Source organism: Gopherus flavomarginatus, chromosome 4, assembly GCF_025201925.1.
Source record: "Gopherus flavomarginatus isolate rGopFla2 chromosome 4, rGopFla2.mat.asm, whole genome shotgun sequence".
In the NCBI taxonomy this organism is placed as follows: Eukaryota; Metazoa; Chordata; order Testudines; family Testudinidae; genus Gopherus; species Gopherus flavomarginatus.
Genome location: NC_066620.1, coordinates 214,449,752 through 214,473,888, shown reverse-complemented (window position 1 = coordinate 214,473,888; position 24,137 = coordinate 214,449,752). Strand labels below are relative to the sequence as shown.

At 56.4% G+C, this 24,137-nt stretch overlaps 1 protein-coding gene across 1 annotated transcript; it reads left to right on the top strand.

Annotated features, from left to right (window-relative positions):
* Window positions 1-29: 29 nt before the first annotated feature.
* On the top strand, window positions 30-23,713 carry DRC1 (dynein regulatory complex subunit 1). The gene is made up of 17 exons (XM_050948776.1): window positions 30-175; window positions 792-879; window positions 1,684-1,796; window positions 3,181-3,364; window positions 5,542-5,679; window positions 6,601-6,687; window positions 8,091-8,213; window positions 9,524-9,663; window positions 11,060-11,194; window positions 11,563-11,798; window positions 12,474-12,619; window positions 13,156-13,245; window positions 20,316-20,402; window positions 20,785-20,981; window positions 21,547-21,690; window positions 22,463-22,565; window positions 23,522-23,713. The coding sequence occupies exons 1-17, from the start codon at window positions 30-32 to the stop codon at window positions 23,576-23,578; spliced, it is 2,214 nt and encodes a 737-aa protein (XP_050804733.1). The 3' UTR covers window positions 23,579-23,713.
* Window positions 23,714-24,137: the final 424 nt, after the last annotated feature.

The following is a 24,137-nucleotide window of genomic DNA, read 5'->3' as shown; positions in this document are numbered from 1 at the left end:
GGGCCGGGCCCGGCCGGGCTGGGGGCGGCATGAGCCGGGCGGCGCTGGCCGAGGGGGAGCCCGAGGGGCCGGGGGAGCCGCGGGCGCGGCGCCCGTCGCTGAACTCGGAGGAGCAGGAGGAGCGGATCGCGGCCCGGCGCCTCCGCATCGCGGCCCGGCTGGAGGCCAAGCGCCGGTGAGAGCCGCCCCCCCCCCCGAACCGGGCCCCCCGAACCGGGCCGGAACCCTGAACTGGGCCAGATCGCCCCCACCACCAACTGGGCACGGGCTGAATCCTGAACTGCCCCCCGAATCGGGCCCCCCCCGAACCAGGCTCTGGCCAAACCCCGAACCCCCCCCTCAGAACCGGGGCCCCCCTGAACCAGGCCCCAGGCCGAACCCCGAACCGCCCCCCCCAACCAGGCCCGAACCCTGAACTGGGCCAAACCGGACCTCCCCGAAACAGCCCCCGAACCGGGCCCGGGCCGAACCCCGAACTGCCCACCGCCCCCCTTCCCCGCCACCCCCCGAACCGGGCCCACTGGAGCCTGCTCTCCGGACACTGAGGTGCTGTGCCAGGGCAGTAACCCTGTAGTCAGTGCCAAGCTCTCATGCCATGATAGGGGGACCCCATTATCTCCCGTCAGAGTCTGAGAGCATCTGGGTCCCTCTTCCATCCCAGCCCTGAGCTGGTTCGCCCCTGTGGAATCTTACAGGATCACAGAACCAGGTGGGGTGGCTCCATGGAGATCTTTAAGATACGGAAGATGACGTGTAGCTAAAGTGTTTCTCTTCTCCACGTCCCCACACAGGGAGGCCCTCGGGGAAGATCCAGATGCGAAGAAGGCTGAGGCAGAAGAGCTGAGCAGGAGCCACAAGCAGATAGAAGAAAGCAGACAGGTTAGAACTAAGCTATGACAATATAGATCAATGCAGGCAAGTTGATTAGGGCCACTGAATCACATGTTTGGCGCTGGACTCCTATTCGGGTAGCATTTGATGTCACAGCCCAGAGTAAACCAATGGACCTGTGTGTTTTGACATGGCAAGCACTAATGTTTGAAAAACATGTCCATATGCCAGGAAGATCTACAACCATAAGCTCATGAAAAATGTTGCTTCTGAAGCACCCAGCTTCTTCTACCGCTTCACCTTTAGGAGTTCCTGAAAACAGCCTCCTACTTTCAACTCTGCAGCTAAAGCCAGGCAAACACACAATATACTGAGCTTCCAGGTACAAAACACATTGTGTGGTACTCTCTCATCGCACTAAGGGTGTAGCAAAGCTAGAACCCACTGTGAGGAATTGGTCCTCATGGTGGTAACAATGATTCTTCGAGATGATTGCCTGCATAGAGCTGCCCTGCCGGTGATACACGTGCCTCGGGCGCATTCGGTTCCTTCCTGTATGTCGAGACTCTGTTGTGAGTCTCTGACCCAGTGAGGAAGGAGGGTGGGGCATGTGGGTCCATGCTGGGGGTCATCTCGAAGACCAACAGTCACTAGGGAAAATGAATCTTTTTTATTTCTTCAGTGGACGCAGCAGGTGCACAGACTACTTGTATTTAGATACCTAAATATGGATGTAGGAGGCAGACTTTAGACACCCTGGCTTGAAAAATGCTAGCCAAGTAGTCCTCCACTGCAGCGAGTTTGGGCCCCTTTGCCTATGTGAGTTGCTCTATCATTTTGCTGTGTTCACAGAGGCTAGCTAAGCTGCTCAATGATGGTACGCAGCTAGTGACAAATATCCAGGTGGCTGCAGACGCAAGGGAAACCCAGAGGAGGGCTGAGGAGGACGAACTCAAGCGACAGAGGTAAAAGATCCCACAGCTCTGCTGTGTCACTGGCAGGAAGATTTTTGCTCCTGTGCTAGGCCCTGCTCATCCCCTGAAAGCGCCAGCTTCGGAGCAGGGCCACCCACATGCCGATCAACTGGTGGCCTCTTTGGCAACTCAGTGGCAGGTGAGAACTGGGCTGAATTTACACAAATGAGCAAATGGCAGCCACCCTCATCTGTAATATGCAGAGGTAGCATGGAGAAGCTGCAGGTTCCAGCATGCAGTGCGGCCTGCCTGATTGGATCTGGGTGGAGCATTGCTTGCTTCCCCAGCCCGCATTCAGGCACGGAAGGTGATGGTGATTCCTTGTGAGAACTGTGTGGCCTGCAGGTTCTCATTTAGCCACCACCCCGGTATAGAGGAACCAGCACTGGCCTCTCCTCTTTGGGATTGCAGTGGAGAAGCCTGGTTGTTCAGCCCCATCTCCTTGCTGTGAGACTTACCAGTTGTCATGGGCAAACAAGTCCAGTGTTGCTGGATGGACCTGTGCCTCCTAAGAGCCCCCAGTCATTTTCATGGCACTCTCCAGGAACCTGCTGGTACCAGAGAGCCAGAGGACTGATACAAAATTGTGAGCCTTTCACTTGTGGGTCACTTTGGGAGGGGACTGTGTGCAGTGGTTTAGTCCTGGGCTAGTTCACTATGTGACCTGTGTCCATCTCTCGGCTGGCAGCCTTGCTGGAAGTCTCATTAGGAAAGACAAAACCCCTCAGTCCCTGGCAATGGCCCACTGGCAGGGCGTGTGTGTGAGGGAAGCATGTGCTGCTGCTGTATGTACTGTACCAGCTCCATGGATGAATGAAGGTGTTGAGTCCCTAGTGCTGCAGATCCAGCACGTTCTGCTAATGCCAATGTTACTGGATTGGTGACTGCTGCTGGAGCTCGGCTTCCTTGGCCAAGCCCGCTGTCAGCAGTGGTAAAGGTGCAGGGTGTCTGCGACGCTGGCCTCCTGACAGACCCAGCTAGCCAGACGAGCGTTTCCACAGTCAGTTTGTTCTGACCAATTTCTGCTTCTGTAATGTGCTCCCTTTGGATCCAGTGCATTCCCAGGGCTCTTGTACAGAGACCAGTCCTGCAGCCATGTTTGTAGTGTCCTCTACATATTGGCTGCAGAGTCGTCTTTGTTAGTGCATGGAGCTTTTTCAGATCAGGAGATGGAGCCTATTGTTAGGGCTACAGAAAAGCTTGTTGCCCCACTAAGATCTTGTCTACCCTTTGGTTTGAAACTGATTTAGTCCCTAGAGCTGGTTGTCCAGGAAGACACTAACATGACTGGAAATCTCAATGTGGACAAGGCCAGCCGCCAGACCCTCCAGCAGCCCCAATTTCATTATCTCCTTGTGCTGGCTGCTCTCTGCAGGCTCGAGAAACTGGAGAATGAATCCAGGACTAATCAGGACAAGTTTGAAGAGATCACCTTGAAATGGGGCTCGGCCAAAGAGAAAACCATCCCGCAGGACCTGTGGGAGGTGCTCAACCAGCAGCAGCAGCACTGTGCTCTGCTCATCGAAGAGAAGAACAAGCTCATCAGCGAACTGCAGCAGGTAGATTGCCAGAGCCAGGAGTGCGGGGTGTGTGTGTGTGTGTGTGTGTGTGTGTGTGTGTGTGTGTGTGTAGAAAGCTGTGGGGCAACGAGGGTCTTGCTGGAGCATCTAAATGTTAGAGAGACACTGTCCAAGAGTAAGTGACCCAGAACTGACTCTCTCTTCTTTTTGGCCAAGGTACTGTGCTACCCTAAAATGACAAATCCATATACATAGGCTCAGCATGCACTCATGTCCTGGCAGTACAGATCAAGACCCAAAAAACCTGTTCCATACTTTTCCCACCCAGATCCAACAACCTTCCAATTTCACACCAGTGGTTCTTCCCAGCAATTTGTTTCCCTCTCCCTCAGCTCCTCCATTACCCCTGACTCCTCTAAGCCTTTGCACTGTTTCTGAGAGGTGCGGGAAAGACGTGTCTGCATTGCAGTTTAAATTAATTACTCGGAGTTCTGTATTAATATGCCTAGTAGGGAATCTATTTGTCAAAAAACATTTCCTGATTCTTTTTTGTTGTCTGTGTTGTTACAGACATACTTGCTGACAGGTATTATGAAATAACTGGCCAAAAATAATTGAAACTGGTGTGATTATGCAGTATTGTGTTATTTGACAAATAAAATATGCAGAATTTTAAAATATTGTATGCACTGTAACGGGTTTGGTCACAGAGACCCCCTTCGGACTGTCACCTGATGTGCTGAATTTACCTTTGAGCCCATTTTCCCGGCCAGTTGGGACTCCAGAACCCTGACTTCTTGAGCCAGACACGCTAGCCTGCTGTAACACAGACCCAGGTCTGGTCCATGTCCCCAAAGCTTCAGACTTTAACCAAAAACTGCTCAGCAGGTCACCTATCTCCAGCACCCAGACGCCCAGTTCCCAGTGGGATCCAAACTCCAAATAAATCCGTTTTACTCTGTATAAAGCTTATACAGGGTAAACTCATAAATTGTCTGCCCTCTATAACACCGATAGAGATGCACAGCTGTTTGCCCCCACCTCCAGGTATTAATCACTTACTCTGGGTTTATCCATAAACAAAAGTGATTTTATTAAGTATAAAAAGTAGGATTTAAGTGGTTTCAAGACAGAACAAAGTAAGTTACCAAGCAAAATAAAACCAAACACTCAAGTCTAAGCCTAATACATTAAGAAACTGATTACAGGTAAATGTCACCCTCAGAAATGGTCCAATAAGCTTCTTTCACAGACTAGACTCCTTCCTAGTCTGGGCCCAATCCTTTGCCCTGGTAGAGTTCGTGTTAGTTCCAGCAGGCATCTTAGGTGAAAAGCAGGGACTTTCTCATGATTGGGACCCCCTTTGTTCTGTTCCACCTCCTTTATATCTTTGGCACAAGGCAGGAATCTTTTGTCTCTCTGGGTCCCCACCCTTCCTTCTAAATAGAAAAGCACCAAGTTTAAGATGGATTCCAGTATCATGTGACATGGTCACATGTCACTGTAAGACTTCATTCTTCATTACCCGGGCTGGCACACACCAATACAGGAAGGCTTGCAGGTAAATAAACCATTTACAATCAATTGTCCTAGTCAATGGGAGCCCTCAAGATTCTAAACCATCATTAATGGCCCAACTTTGCATAATTACAATGGGACCTCAGAGTCATACTTCTTATTTCTAGGTTCAGAAAAAAGGATGATACATGCATACAAATAGGAGGAATGTATTCAGTAGGTTATAACCTTTGTTATGATACCTTACAAGAGACCTTTTGCAAAAAGCATATTCCAGTTACATCATATTCAGATTCATAAAGCATGTAGCGTGCAATGTCACATGCAGAATTTTTAATTTTTTGTTGCACAATTTTTAATTTTTTGGCATAGAAATCCCCCAGGAGTAATCTCCCTGCCAATGCGTGATTGCTCCCATAGTTTACTCTTGGGGCTTTCTAGTCCTGCCCCCTTAGTCCAGACAAGAGTTACATAGCCCAAGCATTGAGGCTTCCTCCTCCTTGCTAGCAAGTGTAGTAGATCTTCCCATCATCTCTTCTCTCTCGTAACCACTGTTCTGTTCCTCAGTTCTCTTCCCTAGTCACTTTTCATAATGTCTGAAGGGGCAGATGCAGGATATTGATTGTTAGGTTCTCTGGCTTGTGCTGAAGCTCTGCAGAGCAGTGTTTATCAGTTCAGTGTCTGCTCTTCTCCTGCAGGAGCTGAAAAGCAAAGATGACCAGTATGTGAAGGATCTCAAGAAGCAGTCAGATGACATTAACCTGCTGGTGGACAGAATGGAGGAGCAGATCAGAAACCTAATGAAAACTTACCGTCGGGAACTCATGCAGATTGAGGTAGTAAATGGCTTCATAGCAGGATGGGAGCAAGCAGTGAATTATTCCCACAATAAATCCACCAGGGAGTTCTCCTTAATGGAATTATCTCCAGCAAAGGGGTCTCTTGCTCATTACACTGGCATTTCAGCAATGCTGGGTTCTGGGCTGCAGTCAGATGTTTCTGTGGACCAGAGCTCTCACTTTGTCAGGTAGAAGTAAAACTGGAGCTGAATGGAGCTCTGCAGTTCTGGTTATGTGATTCTGGGGTCTTTCCCTCTCTAAGTTACTGGGGATCCAGTGCAGCCCAGGTCAGTAGACAAAAAGTTGCTTCTGTGTGATGACTGTTCATTCCTAGATGTGTAAGGCCAGAAGGGACCATTCTGATTATCTAGTCTGACCTCCTGTAGAATGCAGGCCAGAGAATTTCACCCAATGGCCCATACGTTTTGGTTGAGCTAGAGCGTATCTTTCAGTTTAATGTAGTGGCTTGTTGTGTGAACTAGATTTCATCCTCACACCCACGCTAAACTGTTCACAGACATCTTCCTACAAACTGAGAGAGCCAACAGCCCACTTAACACCAGACCCAGACTTTATACGGGGCAACTGCTGGGTGTGGGGTGCTGTCGGGGCAATAGGGAGGGCATGTTATCTCATGGTTAGAGCAGCACAATTAGAGTCCCAGGCACTGGTTCTCTTTCCAGCCCTGCCACTGAACCCTGCTGTGACCTCGGGCACAGGGAGAGGTTGCTGTGCCTGTGTCTGGGTGGCACCCGGTGGCGATCTGGAGCTGGCTTCTGTCACGGAACCCTCTTGCCATTGCTCCCAGAGCTTGGCCCAGTAAACAAGGTTCATCCAGCATGGCAGCGCTGGCAGCAAGCTGGGAGCAGGCCTTGTGATGTGCACAGCGACCCGCTCACAGCCCTGTCTCCTCCTCAGAAAGCTTTCGAGCTGGAACGGCGAGAGCTGCTGAGCAGCAACAAGAAGAAATGGGAGCAAGCCATGCAGGCCCACAACGCCCAGGAGGTAAGGGCCCTAAGGGGAACTGTGATCAGCGAAGGAAGGCTCCTGGGCCAGCAGCTGCTCCTGGGCAGAGCAGCAGCATGACTCAGTCCTTGGGCCTGCTCTTGTGCCCGCTCTTGAGATTGAAGAGCCTGGGGTCAGAAGGGGCCAGGTGTGGGCAGAGAGCAGGTGGGCGAAGGGATGGTCTAGGTTAACTCGGTCCTGCCTTAGCGCAGGGGGCTGGGTAATGAATGCTTCACTCTGCCCTCCTCTTGTAGGGTTCATGCTTGCTACAGGGCAGGCGGAACTCGGCAGCCCAGCAATGCTGGGTCAGGCTGCCCTGCACTCCCTGTCCTTGTCGCTCTGTACCTTGAAGAGGACACGGGAGGCTGGTGAGACCTCAGCTGGAGCACTGTGTCCACTGGGCACCACACGTTGGGAAAGATGTGGGCAAACTGGAGAGAGACAGAACTGATAAAAGGATTAGAAAACCTGACCTGTAGGGAAAGGTTAATAAAACTGGGCCTGTTTAGTCTTAAGAAAAGAAGACTGAGGGGGCTGATAATAGTCCTCAGATCTATTCAGGACGGAGATCGATTGTTCTCCATGTCCGCTGAAGGAAGGACAAGAAGTGATGGGCTTTATCTGCAGGAGATTCATGTTAGTTGTTAGGAAAAACTGTAACTCTCAGGGTAGCTAAGCTGTGGAACAGGCTTCCAAGGGAGGTTTTGGAATCCCCATTACTGGAGGTTTGTAAGAGCAGGTTGGACAAACCTCTGTCAGGGATGGTCCAGGTTCACTTGGTCCTGCCTCAGCATAGGGGGCTGGACTAGATGTCCTCGCGAGGTCCTTTCCAGGCCCACGTTGCTATGACTCTGTGATTCTGTAACCTCAGAAAGGTAGGGCCTCCTGCAGTCACAAATCGTAACAAAACCCCAGATCACACCAGCTTAGTTCTGGCCCTGGTTTTGTACATGGACTCCTTGCTGCACTGGGGCTCCTTGGTGGCTGTGATGTGCCTGGTGAAGAGTCACAGCAGAGGAGGAACAGCCGGCGTCATTTCAAGGGCGTGAAAGGAAAGGGCTGGAACGGGCACCCAATTAGCCTGGCCAGCAGCACATACCGGGTGGGCAGGCATTCAGGGACTAGAGCAGATGGCTGGCTTTGTACCACCTATTCCAGTCACACCCACACTACACCCCGCATGCATTGTGTGTAAGGGAAAGACTAGTGTTGGCACTCCTGCCTAGTTCGGTGATAGCCTAGGATACGTTGTCCCCACTGGGTTCCTGCCTGGGAATGATCCGTATCCCTCCTTGCTTTGGACTTGCCAGGGCAGCTGGGATTGGGAAGGCTGAGCGGCCGATCAGAACCGTGGTGATTCTCTGTGGTCGTTTCACTCTCCTCTGGTCTCCTTCTGCCCTCAGCTGGAGAACCTGATCACACGCATGCAGAAAGTAGAGGAGTACGAGAAGCAGCTGAATCAGCTGCGGGTGCAGGATGCTGAGGAGTACAATACCATCAAAATCCAGCTGGAGAACGACGTACAGGTGTGGAGAGCAGGGCCCCGGGGGAGCTGAGCCCCAGGACCCCACTGAGTGCATAGGGCCCAGAAGGAGAGCACAGCAGCAGCTTTGTGGCTGTGGTGGGGAAGGGGCTCTTACTTTTCAGCAGGGCTAAACTAAGTGGCTGCTTTTCCGCCAGCTGCACAGCTTGTACTGAGCCAGGAGAGCTGGGCAGCAGAATCAAACTCTCAGCCTTTCTGGGGCTTGGCTTCTGTGTACAAACAGTTAACAGTAGCAACTGTCCCCCTCAGCTGGGCTACCCCTAGGGTTCCTCCCTCATGACCTCCTGACGTCCCTTCCAACCCTGATATTCTACGATTCTAGGATTGCTCAGGGTGCCCCCTAGATCCTCTCACAGTCACTTCCAGCTCTCTCCTCTCCAGAGGGAGTAGTGAGCCACATGTGTTAGTGAGGTAGCAGTGCTTACTTTCGATCAGCACCTGCTAATAGGGTGCGGGTTTCAAGCAAACACTGCCTGCCACTTTCACATGCATGTTACCTTTTATCTGACTGCACTCAGGAAGGCACTTCCCTCTGGACAGATTATTTCAGAATTATCTGTGATTGTGGCTTCCTGTGAAGCCATCAGTACTGGCCACTCAGCCGAGAGACTGAACTAGCTGGATCCCTGGTCTGCCCGGCATAGCAATTTCCATCTTCCTAAGTAACCACCACTCATATTGCAGACTTGTGACTGAGCAGTAAAATAACCTTCTTCCTACTGTTACGTCTTCAAGTGCTTGAATGACAACATATCCAACAGGAGAGCGGCAGAGAGGTTCTCACACCCACCACCTGGGTTGTGCGGCTTTACCTTGGACAGTAGATGCTGTCTCTTGCCGTGTGCTGCCATGACAGCTGAGGGACCCCTTAACACTCGCACTGACATGGCTTGGCTGGGGGCTGCTGGCAGGGAGTTCTGAGCCTGTGACTCTCCTTGCCAGGTGATGAAACAGGACCTACAGGACCTGGTGCACAACTGCCCATGCTGCTGCCTGAGGGCTTGGCATGGGGGCGAGGAAGCTGATGCACTCTCTGTTCATGGCACTGAGTCAGTGGATGACAGGCTGAATGAGGGGTTCGATAGCATGTCAGGACAGTGAATGTACAGGCCTCATCCTTTAAAGAAGGAGCTTCATTGTAAGACTTCTGCACTGTCACTAGATCCTGGGGAGTGTGGCCTAGGCACCCTCTTTCTAGAGCCCCCAGGCCAGCCATGGGATGGCAGGGAGGGGCTCTGTAGTTGCAAACCTTTCCCTGTACACAATGGCTTTTTATTTTGTTTGGAATCTCAGATCCTGGAGCAGCAGCTGCAGCAAATGAAAGCCATTTACCAGCTGAACCAGGAGAAGCTGGAATACAACTTCCAGGTGCTAAAGAAACGGGATGAGGAAAACACCATCATAAAATCCCAGCAGAAAAGGAAACTCAACCGGTAAAAGATCAGCCCAGTTCGTGTGGGGCTGGGGCAGCGCCTGCAGTTCGTGTGGGGCTGGAGCAGCACTCTCTGGGTCACCATCCACGTTCTCACTGCAGCCAACAGCCCTCTCCCTCCCCCCACAAAGACTGAATATAATCAGGCTTTGCACAGGGGCTCTGTCAGCAGAGTCCTTCCCCCTCCAGGGGTGCTGCAGCCATTGGGCTGGGACGGGGCTGAGGAGTGGCCCATGTTCAGGTGCTAGGACATGCTTGCCCTTGTATGTCCGGCTCTGGGTGTGTGTATGGATTATTTACTCCTGGGGGAATTCTGCACAGATACAGAGTTTATGTCCCCCGCAGATTTCTTTGCTTCCCCGCAGAAAAATGACTTTCAGATGGGGAAGCAAAGGGAAGCCACAAGAGCGGTCATGCGACCCTCCCCAGCGGTATGTTTTGGGTGCCCAGGGCAGCCGGCAGAGAGGTAAATCTCTGTGGAGCGGGCGCAGGACTGGGGAAGACCCGGCTGGTGGCTCCTACCCTGCACGGGACTCAGCTGCTAGTGCTGGCTGGGCTGGGGAAGACAGGATTTCCTCTTACCCTGCACGGCATCCGGGGCTGGGTCAGACCCACACCCAGATTTCTCCCCCGGCTGCAGGTAGCTCTGCAAACTCCCCCCACAGCTTCCTGCACCCATCACTCCTCAGCTGCAGGGGGAGGGATCCCTGTACAGGGAGCTGCTCCCACATCTGCCCAACTCTCGTGCATCCAGACCCCCTCATCCCCAGACCGTCCCACTGAGCCTCACTCCCCTGCACTCGGACCCCTCCATCTGATGAGCACCACTCCCCCTGCACCTGGACCACCCCGATGAGCCACACACACCTGGATCCCAACTCCACCAAGCCCCAACCAGCTGCACCTGGATCCCCACCCCACTGAGTATCTGGACCCCCTATTGAATCCCCTAGACCCTGCCTGCTGAGCCCCACCCACCTTCACCTGCCCCCCCCCTGCAGAGTCCCATTACCGTTGCACCCAGAACCCCTCAACAAGCCCTTGTGCATCCAGATCCCCACCTCCCGGATCCCCCACTTTGCTGCTCACACCCGGATTGCCCCAAACAGAGCCCTTTCAACTCACACCTGGGTCCCTCCAGACTTGGATCTTGCCTTGCTGAGCCTGCCTACCCATCCCTGGTGGACCTGGCACAGAGGGGAAGGGCTCTGGGGTGTTTCTGGGGCAGATCCAGTCCTTGTGCTGTGTCAGGGTTGGGTTTTGACAAATAAAATTTGCAGAATTTTAAAATATTGGGTGCAGAATTTTAATCTTTTTGGCGCAGAATTTTTAATGTTTTGGCACAGAATGCCCTGGGGAGTAATTTGTTGTTGTTACCAGCCTGCCCTCCTCCTCAGGCTGCATGACGTGCTCAATGCTTTGAGAATGAAACTGGACAAACAGATAAAGCAATTCCAGGAGGAGAACCAGACCCTGACGGCCGACTACAAGCGCATCGTGGAGCAGTACAAGGATCTGCAGAGAACGATGAGGTGCGGTGTGTCCCAGAGACACGACCTCTCTTTGAGCAGGGCACTTGAGGGCAGCTTGCTAGGACCCCCAGGGCTTCCTCAGAGAGCAGATAGCAGCCACCCTCCCCTGGCTGCTTGGCTCAGAGTGGAGCATTGCTGGGCAGCCTGCAGTCTCTGGGATCTGCTCCACTGTCTTAAAGCTCAAGGCAGCTGCAGGCCCTATTGTGGCACTCAACGGGCAGCTGTGGGGAGAGAGGTTACTCTCCGAAGCCTGTGACTGAGCACTGTCAGGGGGGTCTGAGCCACAGGGGGACCCCAGTGGTCCAGAGCATGGAATGCTGCATGGGGCAAACCTAGGTCACAGGCAGGGGCCTTTCCCCTCTCTGCAGACACTTTGCTGTCGTCGATGCCCAGAAGTTCCTGGAGGTCTGGCTGATGAACGAGGAGGAAGCCAAAGGGCTGATGTGGAAAGCTCTCAAGGCCGATCGCATCATTCACACCCAGCAGCTGGGGCTCCCCTGGGTGGAGCCTGACTACTGGTTCCTGGACAACGTGGGCCCCATCGTGCACCGCATGGCAATCAGATCTGCTAGCAAGCTGGCCCGAGAGGTGATGGCATTAACAGGTGGGATACGTGGCATCTGTAATTCCCCAAGGATCTCAGAGCCCTTCCCATGCTCTGATTGCTGACATCTCTCTGCACCCCATCCCAGAGGAGGAGGCTGAGGCCCAGAGGGGTTCAGTGACTTTCCAGGAGGGCTCAGTGAGTCCTTACGAGGCGGGGATAAAACTACCTGGCCCCCAAATCTCAGTGCCCTGCTCTGCTTTGCCTCTCCGGGGTGTGGAAGGAAAGCGAAGGGACCTGTCGTCATTGTAAAACCCCTGGGACCGCCAGACCAGATCTTTTTTTAAGGAAATGCACCTCTGCTCGCTGGCCGATGCTGGAGTGGTCACAGCCAGCCCTGCGCTTTTTCTGCAAATCCAATTTTAAAATGGAAATTCCTCTATCCCCAACCCCCCTGCTCCTCATTGTCTCCAGCTACTAGAGACCAGTACAGTGACAGCCACACCTGCTGCTGTGAACTGCTTGCTGAGGTTTGCATCAGCTGCTGAAGTGGTAACCACACGAGATGGCTGGCACTGCTTCCAAACAGGCCTCCCAGCACCTCCCCTTCCATGCTCTCTGTCCAACAGCTCTGAATAGATTCCTATGCCGATTCCCTGGGGTGGTTACCTGTGCCAGGTGAGGAGTGCAACAGGTGATGGGTCTTCTGAGTTTCCTTCTCCCCTTGTGCTTTAGAAAGCAGCCAGCAGGAAGAGGAGGAGGATGCTGTGGAGGAAGGTAGAAAAGAGGCAGCAGCAGAGGCTGGAGAGGAAGTTAAGCCTCCCCGGCACATCTCGGTGAAGTCTGTCAAACACATCCTGGAGCTCCTGTGCGACGAGTCGGTGAGTTGGGCCCCACTGGCCAGTTCCAACCGCAGGAGACTCTGTGCTGGAGACAATGTTGGCCCTTAGCTGGGCCGCCCCTTCACAGACCAGCTTCTTGGATCTGAGGATTGTCTTCATTTCCTCCCCCCGCCCACCCGGCTTCCAAAGGGTTCAAACATCATCCGGTCCAGGGTCAGGTCCCCGTGCTTTCTACAGCAGCACCTGGCACAGTGAGCCCGCGATCTTCCACCTGACCATGCAGCATCTGTGCTGCAGAATGTTTGTGTGAGGGGAGATGCTGACGTGTTTGGTGCCACCTGCCTGCCACACCCTGGGGGAGGGGGTAGAACGGGGCTGGTGCAATATGGGATACATCGAAATAGCAATTGGCTAAGCTGTATTTGCAACAGCGTGTAGGGATCTAAACACATCCTTCTGGGGAGCATCCTATGGATCAGCTGTTACGTCATGGCATGAGCCCCAGGAGATCTAGTATCCTAGTGTGAATTGAAACACTTGTTCCTGTGAACATCGTCTTGTGATTTCCTTCCAAGGGCTTCCTGATAGAGAGCAAGCTGCTGGGACTCCTGCAGCCCCTGGAGAGGCACGAGCGCTCCCTGATGAGGCTGGACGCAATCTTTGCGGTTAGTTGGGCATCTCGCGCAGAGCGCATGGGTAGGGGCACTGCAGGAACACAACCCAGAACAATCCCCAGTGTGCTGGGGAAGGAGTATGGTGCCCATGGGCTGAAAGCTGCTGGTGGATGATGCAGCTCCACAGGGGCGGACCTGCTGAGATGCTGCCTTTAGAAGCATGTCACCTGCAAGGGGGGGGGAAGGGACGGGGGGCATGGCCCGTGCACAGGTGACTTCCCGTAGGACTCAGCGGGGCCATCTTGTGTGCTCTGGTCTGGGAGTTTAGCTGGGGGTGGGGCGAGGGGGGAGGCTCCCTTCCCAAGAGGGATTGAAAGGCAGAAGGAATAGGAGAGATGGGACGTGCCTGAATGCAGTTCCTCTCTTTGCCACCCCTAATGCCATCAGCTCCCACGCCCCTGGCACTCCCTCCTCGCTCCCACTGATCCCCCATCCCCAATACACTTTCAGCTCACACCCTGTCCTGTGTCGTTCCCAATACAGCCCTCCATTCCCCCCTGCAGATATCCCTGCCACTCCCACTAAGACTCCGCTTCTCACATCCCCTTCCCACTGGGGCCTACCCTCTTGAGGTCCATTGTGGCCACCACCCTTTTGCCCTAAGAGAGCTGGGCTCCTCTCCCCTTATTTGGGAAGAGGGATGGGTTTGGAGCTGTGTGACGTCCTCTCTTTCCCTGGGGCTCCTGCAGGGCTCCCAGTGTCTGACATCTCACTGAGAGAGACCAAGAGCTTAACCTGAACCTGGTCCTTCTTCTTCGAGTGATTGCTCACATCCATTCCAGTTAGGTGTGCGCGCCGCGCGTGCATGTTCGTCGGAAACTTTTTTACCCTAGCAACTCCAGTGGGCCGGCAGGTCGCCCCCTGGAGTGGCGCCGCCATGGCGCCCAATATATATCCCTGCCGGCCCGCCCGCTCCTCAGTTCCTTCTTACCGCCGTGTCGGTCGTTGGAACTGTGGAGCGCGGCATAGCTGTCCTCCACGTCCCTAGCTCTCCTCGTTATCTATCGTTTATCTCTAGTACTCTTGTCGTTGTTAATTAGATTGTTAAGTGTAGATAGTAGTAGTTAAGTATAAGTAAGTTGTAAATAGTTCTTCGCCGGGGGCTTAGCCCTTCCCGGCACCCGGCACCGGGCTCATGCCTGGTTCGCCGGGCTTCAAGCAGTGTGCGGCCTGCAAGAAGCCCATGCCTACCAGCGATCCCCACGACGCGTGCCTGAAGTGCCTGGAGGAATCGCACAGATCAGACAAGTGCCGCATCTGCAAGGCTTTTAAGCCAAGGACAAAGAAGGAGAGGGATCAAAGACTCCGAACTCTCCTTATGGAGGCGGCACTTGACCCGGCGGCTTCGCAGGCCGTGATCTCAGCGCCGGCACCGGATCGCACCGGCACCGAGAAGACTCCCCGGCACCGACCTTCTCCGGCACCGGGGACAGAGCCAAGGCCGTCGAAGTCTGCTACTCCGGCCAGGCAGACCCGACTGGAGCGCCCGGCCTCAACATCGGCCGCGGCGCCGCCGGCACCGTCGACTCCGGGCCCGGCGGGTCCGTCGAGTCCGGTGCCGCCAAGCTCCCCCATGAGATCTGGGGTTGAGATAGTGGTCCCATCCACACCGGAGACCTTCGCCTCGGCTCGGGACCTCATAGCCCTGACTGAGCCCACTCAGCTGCCACCCCCGGTACCTCCGGTGCGGGTCGTGTCCAGAGGCAAGCCCATGATGTCGGCACCGTCTCGGGACTCACGTTCGCGATCCAGGTCCCGACGCCACGGTCGCTCCAGATCCCGCCGCCGCTCGCAGTCCCGGCACCGCTCCCCTCAGTGGTACCGGTCGCACTCGCGGCGCTGGTCGACATCAAGACGATCGTGGTCGGACTCCAGCCGCCGATACCGGCACCGCGATTCCAGGAGCCGGTCCCGACGTTACTCGCCGCACCGGTCGACCTCCCGGCACCGAGCTGGTGGCAGGTCCCGGTCCCGGTCGACCTCCCGGCACCGAGCTGGTGGCAGGTCCCGATCCCGGCACCGAAGCGGCGCCCGGTACCGGTCCAGATCCCGGCACCGTGACAGAACCCGGTCCCGGTCCCGATCCCGGCACCGATATGACTCCCGGCACCGGTCCCCGGCACCGAGAAGATCGTCCGTGCCGACCCGCGCAGACCCTTACCAACCAGGGTCAGCCCCGCCATGGCCCTCTAGACAGCTGTCCGTATCTTCCCACACGGACAGCGGGTATGCGCTGGGCACCGACCGGCAGGCGGCGCTGTTCAGCGATCCGCCACAGCAAGACCAAGGCCCGCAGCAATGGGGATTCTGGACACCCTGGGCATATCATCAGGCCCAGGGCCACCAACAGCTCCCTGCTAGGCCGGCGACTGCGGAGCGCAGGGCGCCTGAAGCCTCGTTGTCTCGCCCCCCCTCCCTCCCCGGATGGGGAGGAAGGGTCCAAGCAACAAGACTCCGCTTTGGCTCCTGAGGCAGAGGCGAGGGCCGAAGGAGACCCGCCGTTAGACACTCTCTTGCCGGGGGTCTCCTCATCCTCCTCCCCGGATGAAGCGGTGGCTGGTACCTCCTCCAACAGCCCCCCCCCGCTGGATCTCAGGGCGCACCAGGACCTCCTCAGGCGAGTAGCTCAAAATCTGAGTCTGCAAGCCGAGGAGGTCTCGGAGATAGAGGATCCAATTGTCACCATCCTCTCAGCAGATGCTCCCACCAGGGTCGCCCTACCCTTCATACGAACCATCCAGGCCAACGCCAACACCATCTGGCAGTCTCCGGCCTCCATCCCTCCTACTGCGAAGGGCGTCGAGAGGAAGTACATGACTCCTTCTAAGGGCTACGAGTATCTCCATGTGCACCCGACTCCGTGTTCCCTGGTGGTTCAATCAGTGAACGATAAGGAGCGTCATGGCCAGGAGGCTCCAGCCCCCAAATCCAGAGAGGCCAGGTGGATGGACCTCCTCGGCCGTAAGGTGTACTCGGCTGGGGCGCTGCAGCTCAGGGTCTCGAACCAGCAAGCCCTGCTGAGCAGATACGCCTTCAACTCCTGGGTGGCAGCAGACAAATTCAAGGAGCTGCTGCCACAAGACGCTCGCCAAGAGTTTACGGCCATCTTGGATGAAGGCAAGAAGGTCGCACGCACGTCCTTGCAAGCCTCTTTGGATGCTGCAGACTCAGCTGCCCGTACCCTCGCGTCGGGAGTAACGATGCATCGTATCTCCTGGCTGCAGGTTTCTGGCCTTCCGCCGGAGCTCCAGCATACCATACAGGACCTTCCTTTCGAAGGCCAGGGCTTGTTCTCTGAAAAGACAGACCCCAGACTCAAGAGTCTGAAAGATAACCGAGTCATTATGCGGTCCCTCGGGATGCACACACCCGTGACGCAACGCAGACCCTTCCGGCCACAGCAACAACAACAGCGCAGGCCGTATTCCCAGTTCCGCCAGCGGCAGGACCTTAACAGGCGCCGCGGCAGGAATGGAAGGCGCAGGCATTCGGGGAACCAAGGGGGGCAGAACCAAGGCTCCTCTAAGCCCCCACCTGGACCTAAGCCTTCATTTTGAAGGTGCGCCCGAGGGCGCAGTAACAGTTTCCCCAATGGAGCCTTCCCCCCCGTTTTCCAACCGCCTTTCGTTTTTCCTCCCGGCGTGGTCCCAAATAACATCGGACCGCTGGATCTTAAGCACGGTGCAGACGGGATACCGCCTGCAGTTTGTTTCTTTTCCTCCTTCCCGCCCCCCTTCCTCGTCCCTCTTCAGGGACCCCTCTCACGAGCAATTCCTTCGACAGGAGGTGCAGACGCTCCTCGGCAAAGGAGCTATAGAGGCGGTGCCGGAGAACGAGAAAGGCAAGGGGTTTTATTCCCGCTACTTTCTGATCCCCAAGGCCAAGGGGGGCCTCAGGCCTATCCTCAACCTGCGAGAGCTCAACAAGTACCTGGTGAAGTTGAAGTTCCGCATGGTATCCCTGGGGACCATTATCCCATCCCTGGATCCGGGAGACTGGTACGCCGCCCTCGACATGCAGGACGCGTATTTTCACATTGCCATTTGGCCACGCCACAGACATTTCCTTCGCTTCGTGGTGGGCCCTCTTCATTATCAATTTGCAGTCCTCCCATTTGGCCTGTCCACGGCCCCGAGGGTGTTTACAAAATGCATGGCAGTTGTTGTGGCGCATCTTCGGCGCAATCGTATCCACGTGTTTCCTTATCTGGACGATTGGTTGATTCGGGGCACGTCGGAACAACAAGTCTGCAGCCATGTCCGCGTGATCACCGGCATGTTCGCCACTCTGGGCCTCTTGGTAAACACGGACAAGTCCACCCTGATTCCCACACAGAGGGTGGAATTCATCGGGGCCGTCCTGGACGCCACTGTGGGCAGGGCCTTGCTGCCATTGCAGCGGTTCCAGGCCTTGTCGGTGATCGTTCAACGACTGCGGACAGCCCCCTTGACGTCAGTGCGGACATGTCTAACCCTGTTCGGCCACATGGCGGCTTGCACCTTTGTGACCGGTTACGCTCGGCTCCGCATGAGGCCCCTCCAGTTGTGGCTCATCAATCATTACAGGCCGACAAGACAGCCACTAGATATGTTAATCACAATCCCCCAGAGGGTATTAGATTCTCTCGGCTGGTGGCTAGACCAGTCCGTGTTATGTGCGGGTCTCCCTTTCCACCCACCTCAGCCCTCGGTGTCCCTAACAACGGATGCCTCAGATCTGGGCTGGGGGGCCCACCTAGGGACCCTGAGGACGCAGGGCCTGTGGTCCCAGGAGGAGGTGGGGCTACACATCAACATGCGGGAGTTGAGAGCGGTCCGCCTTGCTTGTCAAACGTTCTGTCATCAGCTTCAGGGTCGCTGTGTCGCGGTGTTCACCGACAACACGACGACCATGTATTATATCAACAAGCAGGGCGGCACCAGATCCTCCTCCCTGTGCCACGAGGCGATACGACTCTGGGACTTTTGTGTAGCCCACTCCATTCACCTCATGGCTTCCTTCCTCCCCGGAGTACGGAACACGCTGGCGGATCGATTGAGCAGATCCTTCCTGTCGCAGGAGTGGTCCCTTCGCCCGGACGTCGCCCTCTCCATCTTCCGGAGGTGGGGTTATCCCCGGGTGGACCAATTCGCGTCCAAGGGGAACAGGAAGTGCCAAGCGTTCTGCTCCTTTCAGGGCAGGGAGCCCGGGTCGATAGCGGATGCCTTCCTCATTCAGTGGTCGACCCACCTGTACTATGCGTTTCCCCCATTCCCTCTGGTCCACAGGGTCCTTCTGAAGGTGCGCAGGGACAGGGCTCATGTGATCATGGTAGCCCCGGCATGGCCCAGACAGCACTGGTACCCCATGCTGCTGGACCTGACCATAGCCGACCCAGTTCCCCTGCCCCTTCATCCGGACTTGATTACCCAGGAGCACGGGACCCTCTGTCACCCGGACCTGCAGTCGCTGCACCTAGCGACGTGGCTCCTGCGTGGCTGACTGGCTCTGAGCTGCGCTGCTCCACGCCGGTGAGGGAGGTGCTCTTGGGCAGCAGGAAGCCGTCCACGAGAGCGACATATTCGGCCAAATGGAAGCGCTTCTCCTGTTGGTGCGTGGAGAGAAATCTCCGCCCTATGGAAGTTTCGGTAGCCGACATCTTAGACTACGTTTGGTCCCTCAAAGGGCAAGGTCTGGCCATATCGTCGTTGCGAGTCCACCTAGCAGCTATCTCCACCTTTCACCCGGGTGCGGATGGTCGCTCTGTTTTTTCTCACCCAACGGTGTCTAGATTCCTTAAGGGGCTGGAACGTTTATACTCTAACGTCCGTCCCCATGCTCCAACCTGGGATCTTAACCTGGTGTTGTCCCGGCTCATGGGACCCCCCTTTGAGCCGTTAGCTACTTGCTCCCTGCTATACCTCTCTTGGAAGACTGCCTTTCTAGTAGCTATCACCTCAGCTAGACGGGTGTCGGAACTCCGGGCTCTTGTGGTAGACCCCCCATATACGGTCTTCCACAAGGACAAGGTGCAGCTGAGACCACACCCTGCCTTTCTCCCCAAGGTGGTCTCAGCCTTCCACGTCAACCAAGAGATATTCCTCCCGGTTTTTTTCCCGAAACCTCACTCCTCAGGCAGGGAGCAGCAGCTCCACTCGCTTGATGTCCGTAGGGCTCTCGCGTTCTACGTGGAGAGGACCAAGCCCTTCCGCAAATCCCCCCAGCTTTTCGTGGCAGTAGCGGACCGCATGAAAGGGCTTCCTATCTCCTCCCAGAGGTTATCCTCTTGGGTAACGTCCTGCATCAGGACCTGTTATGACTTGGCCCGTGTCCCTACGGGCCGTGTGACTGCGCATTCTACCAGGGCGCAGGCGTCGTCGCTGGCTTTCCTCGTCCGTGTGCCCATCCAGGAAATCTGTCGGGCAGCGACCTGGTCATCGGTCCACACCTTTGCTTCCCACTACGCCCTGGTCCAGCAGTCAAGAGAGGATGCGGCCTTCGGAACTGCAGTGCTCCATGCCGCGACTTCTCACTCCGACCCCACCGCCTAGGTATGGCTTGGGATTCACCTAACTGGAATGGATGTGAGCAATCACTCGAAGAAGAAAAGACGGTTACTCACCTTTGTAACTGTTGTTCTTCGAGATGTGTTGCTCACATCCATTCCACACCCGCCCTCCTTCCCCACTGTCGGAGTAGCCGGCAAGAAGGAACTGAGGAGCGGGCGGGCCGGCAGGGATATATATTGGGCGCCATGGCGGCGCCACTCCAGGGGGCGACCTGCCCGCCCACTGGAGTTGCTAGGGTAAAAAAGTTTCCGACGAACGTGCACGCGCGGCGCGCACACCTAACTGGAATGGATGTGAGCAACACATCTCGAAGAACAACAGTTACAAAGGTGAGTAACCGTCTTTTCACTTGCCCCTGCTGAGCACTCCTGCTGGTCCTGCATTGGTAAGGGAAGGGCTGTGAATTCAGCTTAGGCCCCTGGGCCACTCCTCTAAAGGAAGCGGGAAGGGACCAGAGCAACATCTCGGAGTCCCAGCTGCCACCTGACCTGCTGTTACTCTGCCGCTCTCCAGGCCCTTGGAATTGACAATGAAGACGACGTATATACGCTGGTGGATTTCTTCTTGAAGTTCAAAGCCCAGCAGGTCATCTCCAGCCAGGTACGATGAACGTGAGCGTCGTGAGATGAGACCCAGCAGCCCCGGGAGGAGATGGGGCTTGTAAAGCTCCGCGCTGGGGGAGGGAGTTGGTGTCGCTCTTATCAAGAGAACGGTGGTGGTCCAGCAGCTGCAGCCATGACACCATTGAAAAGGGCTAAGTCTAAGCTGTTTCCACCAGTGCTGAGTTTGGCTCCCATGCCCCTGTGTTTTGTACCCAGTAAATACAGATGTCACTAAACCAGGGCTCGGGATGGCTGAAAGCCTCCTGGGTTTGCAGTTCAGGGTAGAGGTGCTGTGGGCTGGGGGGAGCATTAACAGATTAGCTGTAGTTGGAGCCTTGTGTGGCTGGAATTCACTCCCGGCGCGTGTGGCTGCCATGCAGGGCAAGCAGTGGGCAGAGGATCAGGGCCCTGAAGAACTCGCTGTGGATGCGGCAGACAGCGACGAGGGATCCACTGCCCTAAAGGAGGAGGGCACGGCCCATCAGAGCTCGGCAGCATCACTGTCATCTTTGCTCTTCCATCCTGATGACGTCCTCAAGGCCCTCAAAGCATTTGTCCTGGACTTCCAGAAGCTGAGGTGAGGTTGGGCCGTGAGCAGAGCGTGTTAGCTGGGAATAGGGTGGGGGGCTGCTTGAGAATACGAGGAGTAGGAGAGAACGGGCTGCAGGAGTAGCCCCATGATCCAAGGGTGTGAACTGGAGGAGGGGCAAGGCATGGGAACCGTGGGAGTGAGGCTGGGGAGAGGGGCATCTGGGCTGGGGATTGGCTGCCAGGGCGCTGGGTGGGTGTGCTGGGCTACAGAGCTTGGGCTGATCTGCTCAGCAGCGGAAAGGTTCCCTTCGTCTCCCCCAGGCACAACTGGTTTCTGGCGGCGACATTGACAAGAGGTGGAGCAGGATGGGTTCTCCATAGCGCATGGGGTTCACTCTGTGTGGGACAGCTGTATGGTATGGTGGGGAGCAGGTTGGATTGCGTCGGGCAGGCAGACCTGAAGAGAGGAGCCTGTCGCCGCCAGCAGGGACCCGTGAGGCTAACGCTGGCGCTGCCCCAGGCAATGGCCCCTCCTTTCAGACCTGGCTGGGTGACTGAAAGGCTGGGCAGAGCGGTGCCCTGAGCCCAGGGCTGCTCTCTCTGCCCCTTAGGGACAAGCGGCCGCAGGTGAAGAACGTGATGGAGGAACGGGACGACTCCAAGGACTCTGAGTATTGGGAGGCCCTGGCTCATGTCATCCCAGAGCCAAAGCTGAAGGTTTGGGATGCGCTGGAGGCGGCGTTGGAGAAATACTAGTAAGTGCCCCAGTCAGGGGCCCCCAATCATCCCACCCTCGGGTGTGAGGGCATCAGGCCTGGCCGTGCTAATGGGGCTTGTCATTAGAGACGAGCTGCAGACACCAGCCCTCTGGGCCGCTTGCCTCCCCAGCTGCCAGTGCACACCTGGGGAGCTTGTCTTCACGTGCTCCTGAGGGCTCAGTGCCTGTACAAAGGGTTAACTGGCCATTAATTAACTCCAGTGGGGTCCGGCTCCCGGCCCAAGACCCCTTGCTGGGCAGTGGCTGGAGGTCGGGTGACCCCTGCTGGTGGGATAGGAGAAGATCAGCTTCTTGTATGTATGGTTTGTGTGGGCTCTTTCCCATCCGTGAGTGCTCTTTAAATGACCAGAGCGTGACTGCAGCGCTGCCTCCTTTGAGGGAGGTTTTCCATCAGTGACATTCACAGCAGCAGTTGCTCGAGCACACAGAACCCTCCCTCCAGCTGAGCTTCCCAGCCCCTGTGCCCCCTGCAGTCAGTGGGGACCGTGCTATGTCCGTGGCGTTCTCTGGGGTGCACTCAGCTGCAGAGGGTGAGCTGGGAAGAGCCCAGGATCCATTTGTGGCCAGGGGCCATTTGTGGGCACCACAATCAGTTTAGCCAGGTGGGGGCACCGCTCACCCCCTGCTCCTGAGAAAAGCGGGGCCAGAGCTGTACGTGTGAAACGCAAAGGGTGCGTTAAAAGCCCCCAGGCCCATGAGGAAGAGGTGCTGCTGTCGGGAGGTTTCATCCATTTCCCTTCTTTGTGAAGCTCTGTGCTGAGCCAGCGCTCGAAGCTGCTCACGGATCTTGATGGGCTCCAGCAGCAGAACACGGAGCTGCACATGCTGCTGCATCAGTACCTCACCTCCAAGGTGAGTGGGAGAGCCGGTACTGCCCTGGGACAAGGGCCCAGGGCCTCTGGGAGCGTCACTCACTGACGGGAGTGCTTATTACTAAGGGTGCCAGAGGCCCTGCATGGCAGCTGCACCCAGGGCCCTGTGGCAGTGAGCAAGGGTGAGGGGAGGTGATGGAGGGTGTAGCTTCGCGTGCTGCAGGCAAGCAGAAGAGGTGGTTTCTGAGCTGTGGGAGGTGAAACAGGCCGGTCCTTGGGGCTGCAGCCAGGGCCTACCTGTGCATCCTCTGCCAGCCAAGGTGGGCAAGTGGAGGGGTGGAGAGATGCCGAGGGATGAGCATCGGGCCAGGAGGGGCTCTGAGGGCCAGCAGAGGGTTGCGTAGTGGGGTGGGCCCAGCAGAGACCTCTCCTGGGGGTGAAGTGGTAGTGTGTGTGCAGAGAGAGGATGCTGTTGGGACAGATGAGCAGAGCAGGTGAGAGAAACCAACCCCGCAGTGTTTGGAGTGAGGTGGGCAAAGGGTCCTAGGGCCCCCGTGTGCAGGGTTAGTGAAGGTGTCAGGTTGGGGGTGTGGGGGGGGGGAACGACATGCAGTACGTCCCTTATTGTTCCATGACGTGAGTATTCAGGGCTGGAAATCTGGCACCTTCCCAGCCGCAGCACTCGCTGTACACGGAGAGGAAAGGTGGGGATGGGCAGGGGACACTCACTGCGTCTCAGCCCTGCTGAGCGGCAGTCACCTCCCAGGGGAATGGGGAGCCCCAGGACTAGAGTCCGCCTGGACCTGGCAGGGGAAGAGAGCAGCTCATGTCCCCCTCACGGCTCGGAACCGGAGTGTAACACCAGCAGGCAGAGGGCAGTGGCACCACGTCCCCGCCCAGAGTGAGGGCCCCGGGGACTCTTCCAAGCCAGTGTGTGTGCTGTGCCCCCCGAGAGCACCGTCACCCTCACCGTGGCCTCGGCTTGTCCTGGCGCAGGTGAACGAGGAGCTGCTGATTCCACCCACCCACGTGATAGAGCTGATGCCACCGTGACCGTCGGGGGCCGGGAGCCCTGGCAGGCAGCATGAGACGGTTGCCGTACGTCCCTACCCACGAGCCCTTGGTGCTGGACCTGGGGCAGTCCCTGGATGGCAGCGGCTGGAATAAACCCCCCTTTAAAACAGCCGGGCTGTGGGGGGGGTGATTGCTGAGGAGACACGCAGGCCCTCAGGCTCAGGGGGGTGCCCCTCGCTGTCTCTGCTACCTGGATGCTGTGAGATGTGGGCTGGCCCATTTCCCTCCCCCCGTCTCCCAGCTGTTTTCCGGTGGAGCAGTCAGTGCCTGACAGGAGAACGCACCCAGGGATGATAAGGCCAATTACATGGGGCTCCCCAAATCCCTGCCCAGCCCCCGCACCTTAGCCCACCAAGTACCCCACCCTGCTCTGCCTCTTGGTCAGCCCTGCCCCCAGGTACCCTCCCACCCAGCCCTGGGGTCACCCTGGTCTCCCTCAGTGGGGCTGGGAGGTGGCCATGTTGTGGGGGGGTGAGTTTATTAGAGAACGTTAGGCTAAGTGGTGGGCCCTGCCCTGGAGTCCAAAGGGCACATAGGA

What these genes read in the sequence shown, in the direction of transcription:
- DRC1 (XM_050948776.1), top strand. Translation starts at nt 30, where the DNA reads ATGAGCCGGGCGGCGCTGGCCGAGGGGGAGCCCGAGGGGCCGGGGGAG. An exon ending in GACGAACTCAAGCGACAGAG is followed by an intron (nt 1,797 to 3,180) that starts GTAAAAGATCCC and finishes TGCTCTCTGCAG; the next exon opens with GCTCGAGAAACTGGAGAATG. An exon ending in AGCTGGAGAACGACGTACAG is followed by an intron (nt 8,214 to 9,523) that starts GTGTGGAGAGCA and finishes TTGGAATCTCAG; the next exon opens with ATCCTGGAGCAGCAGCTGCA.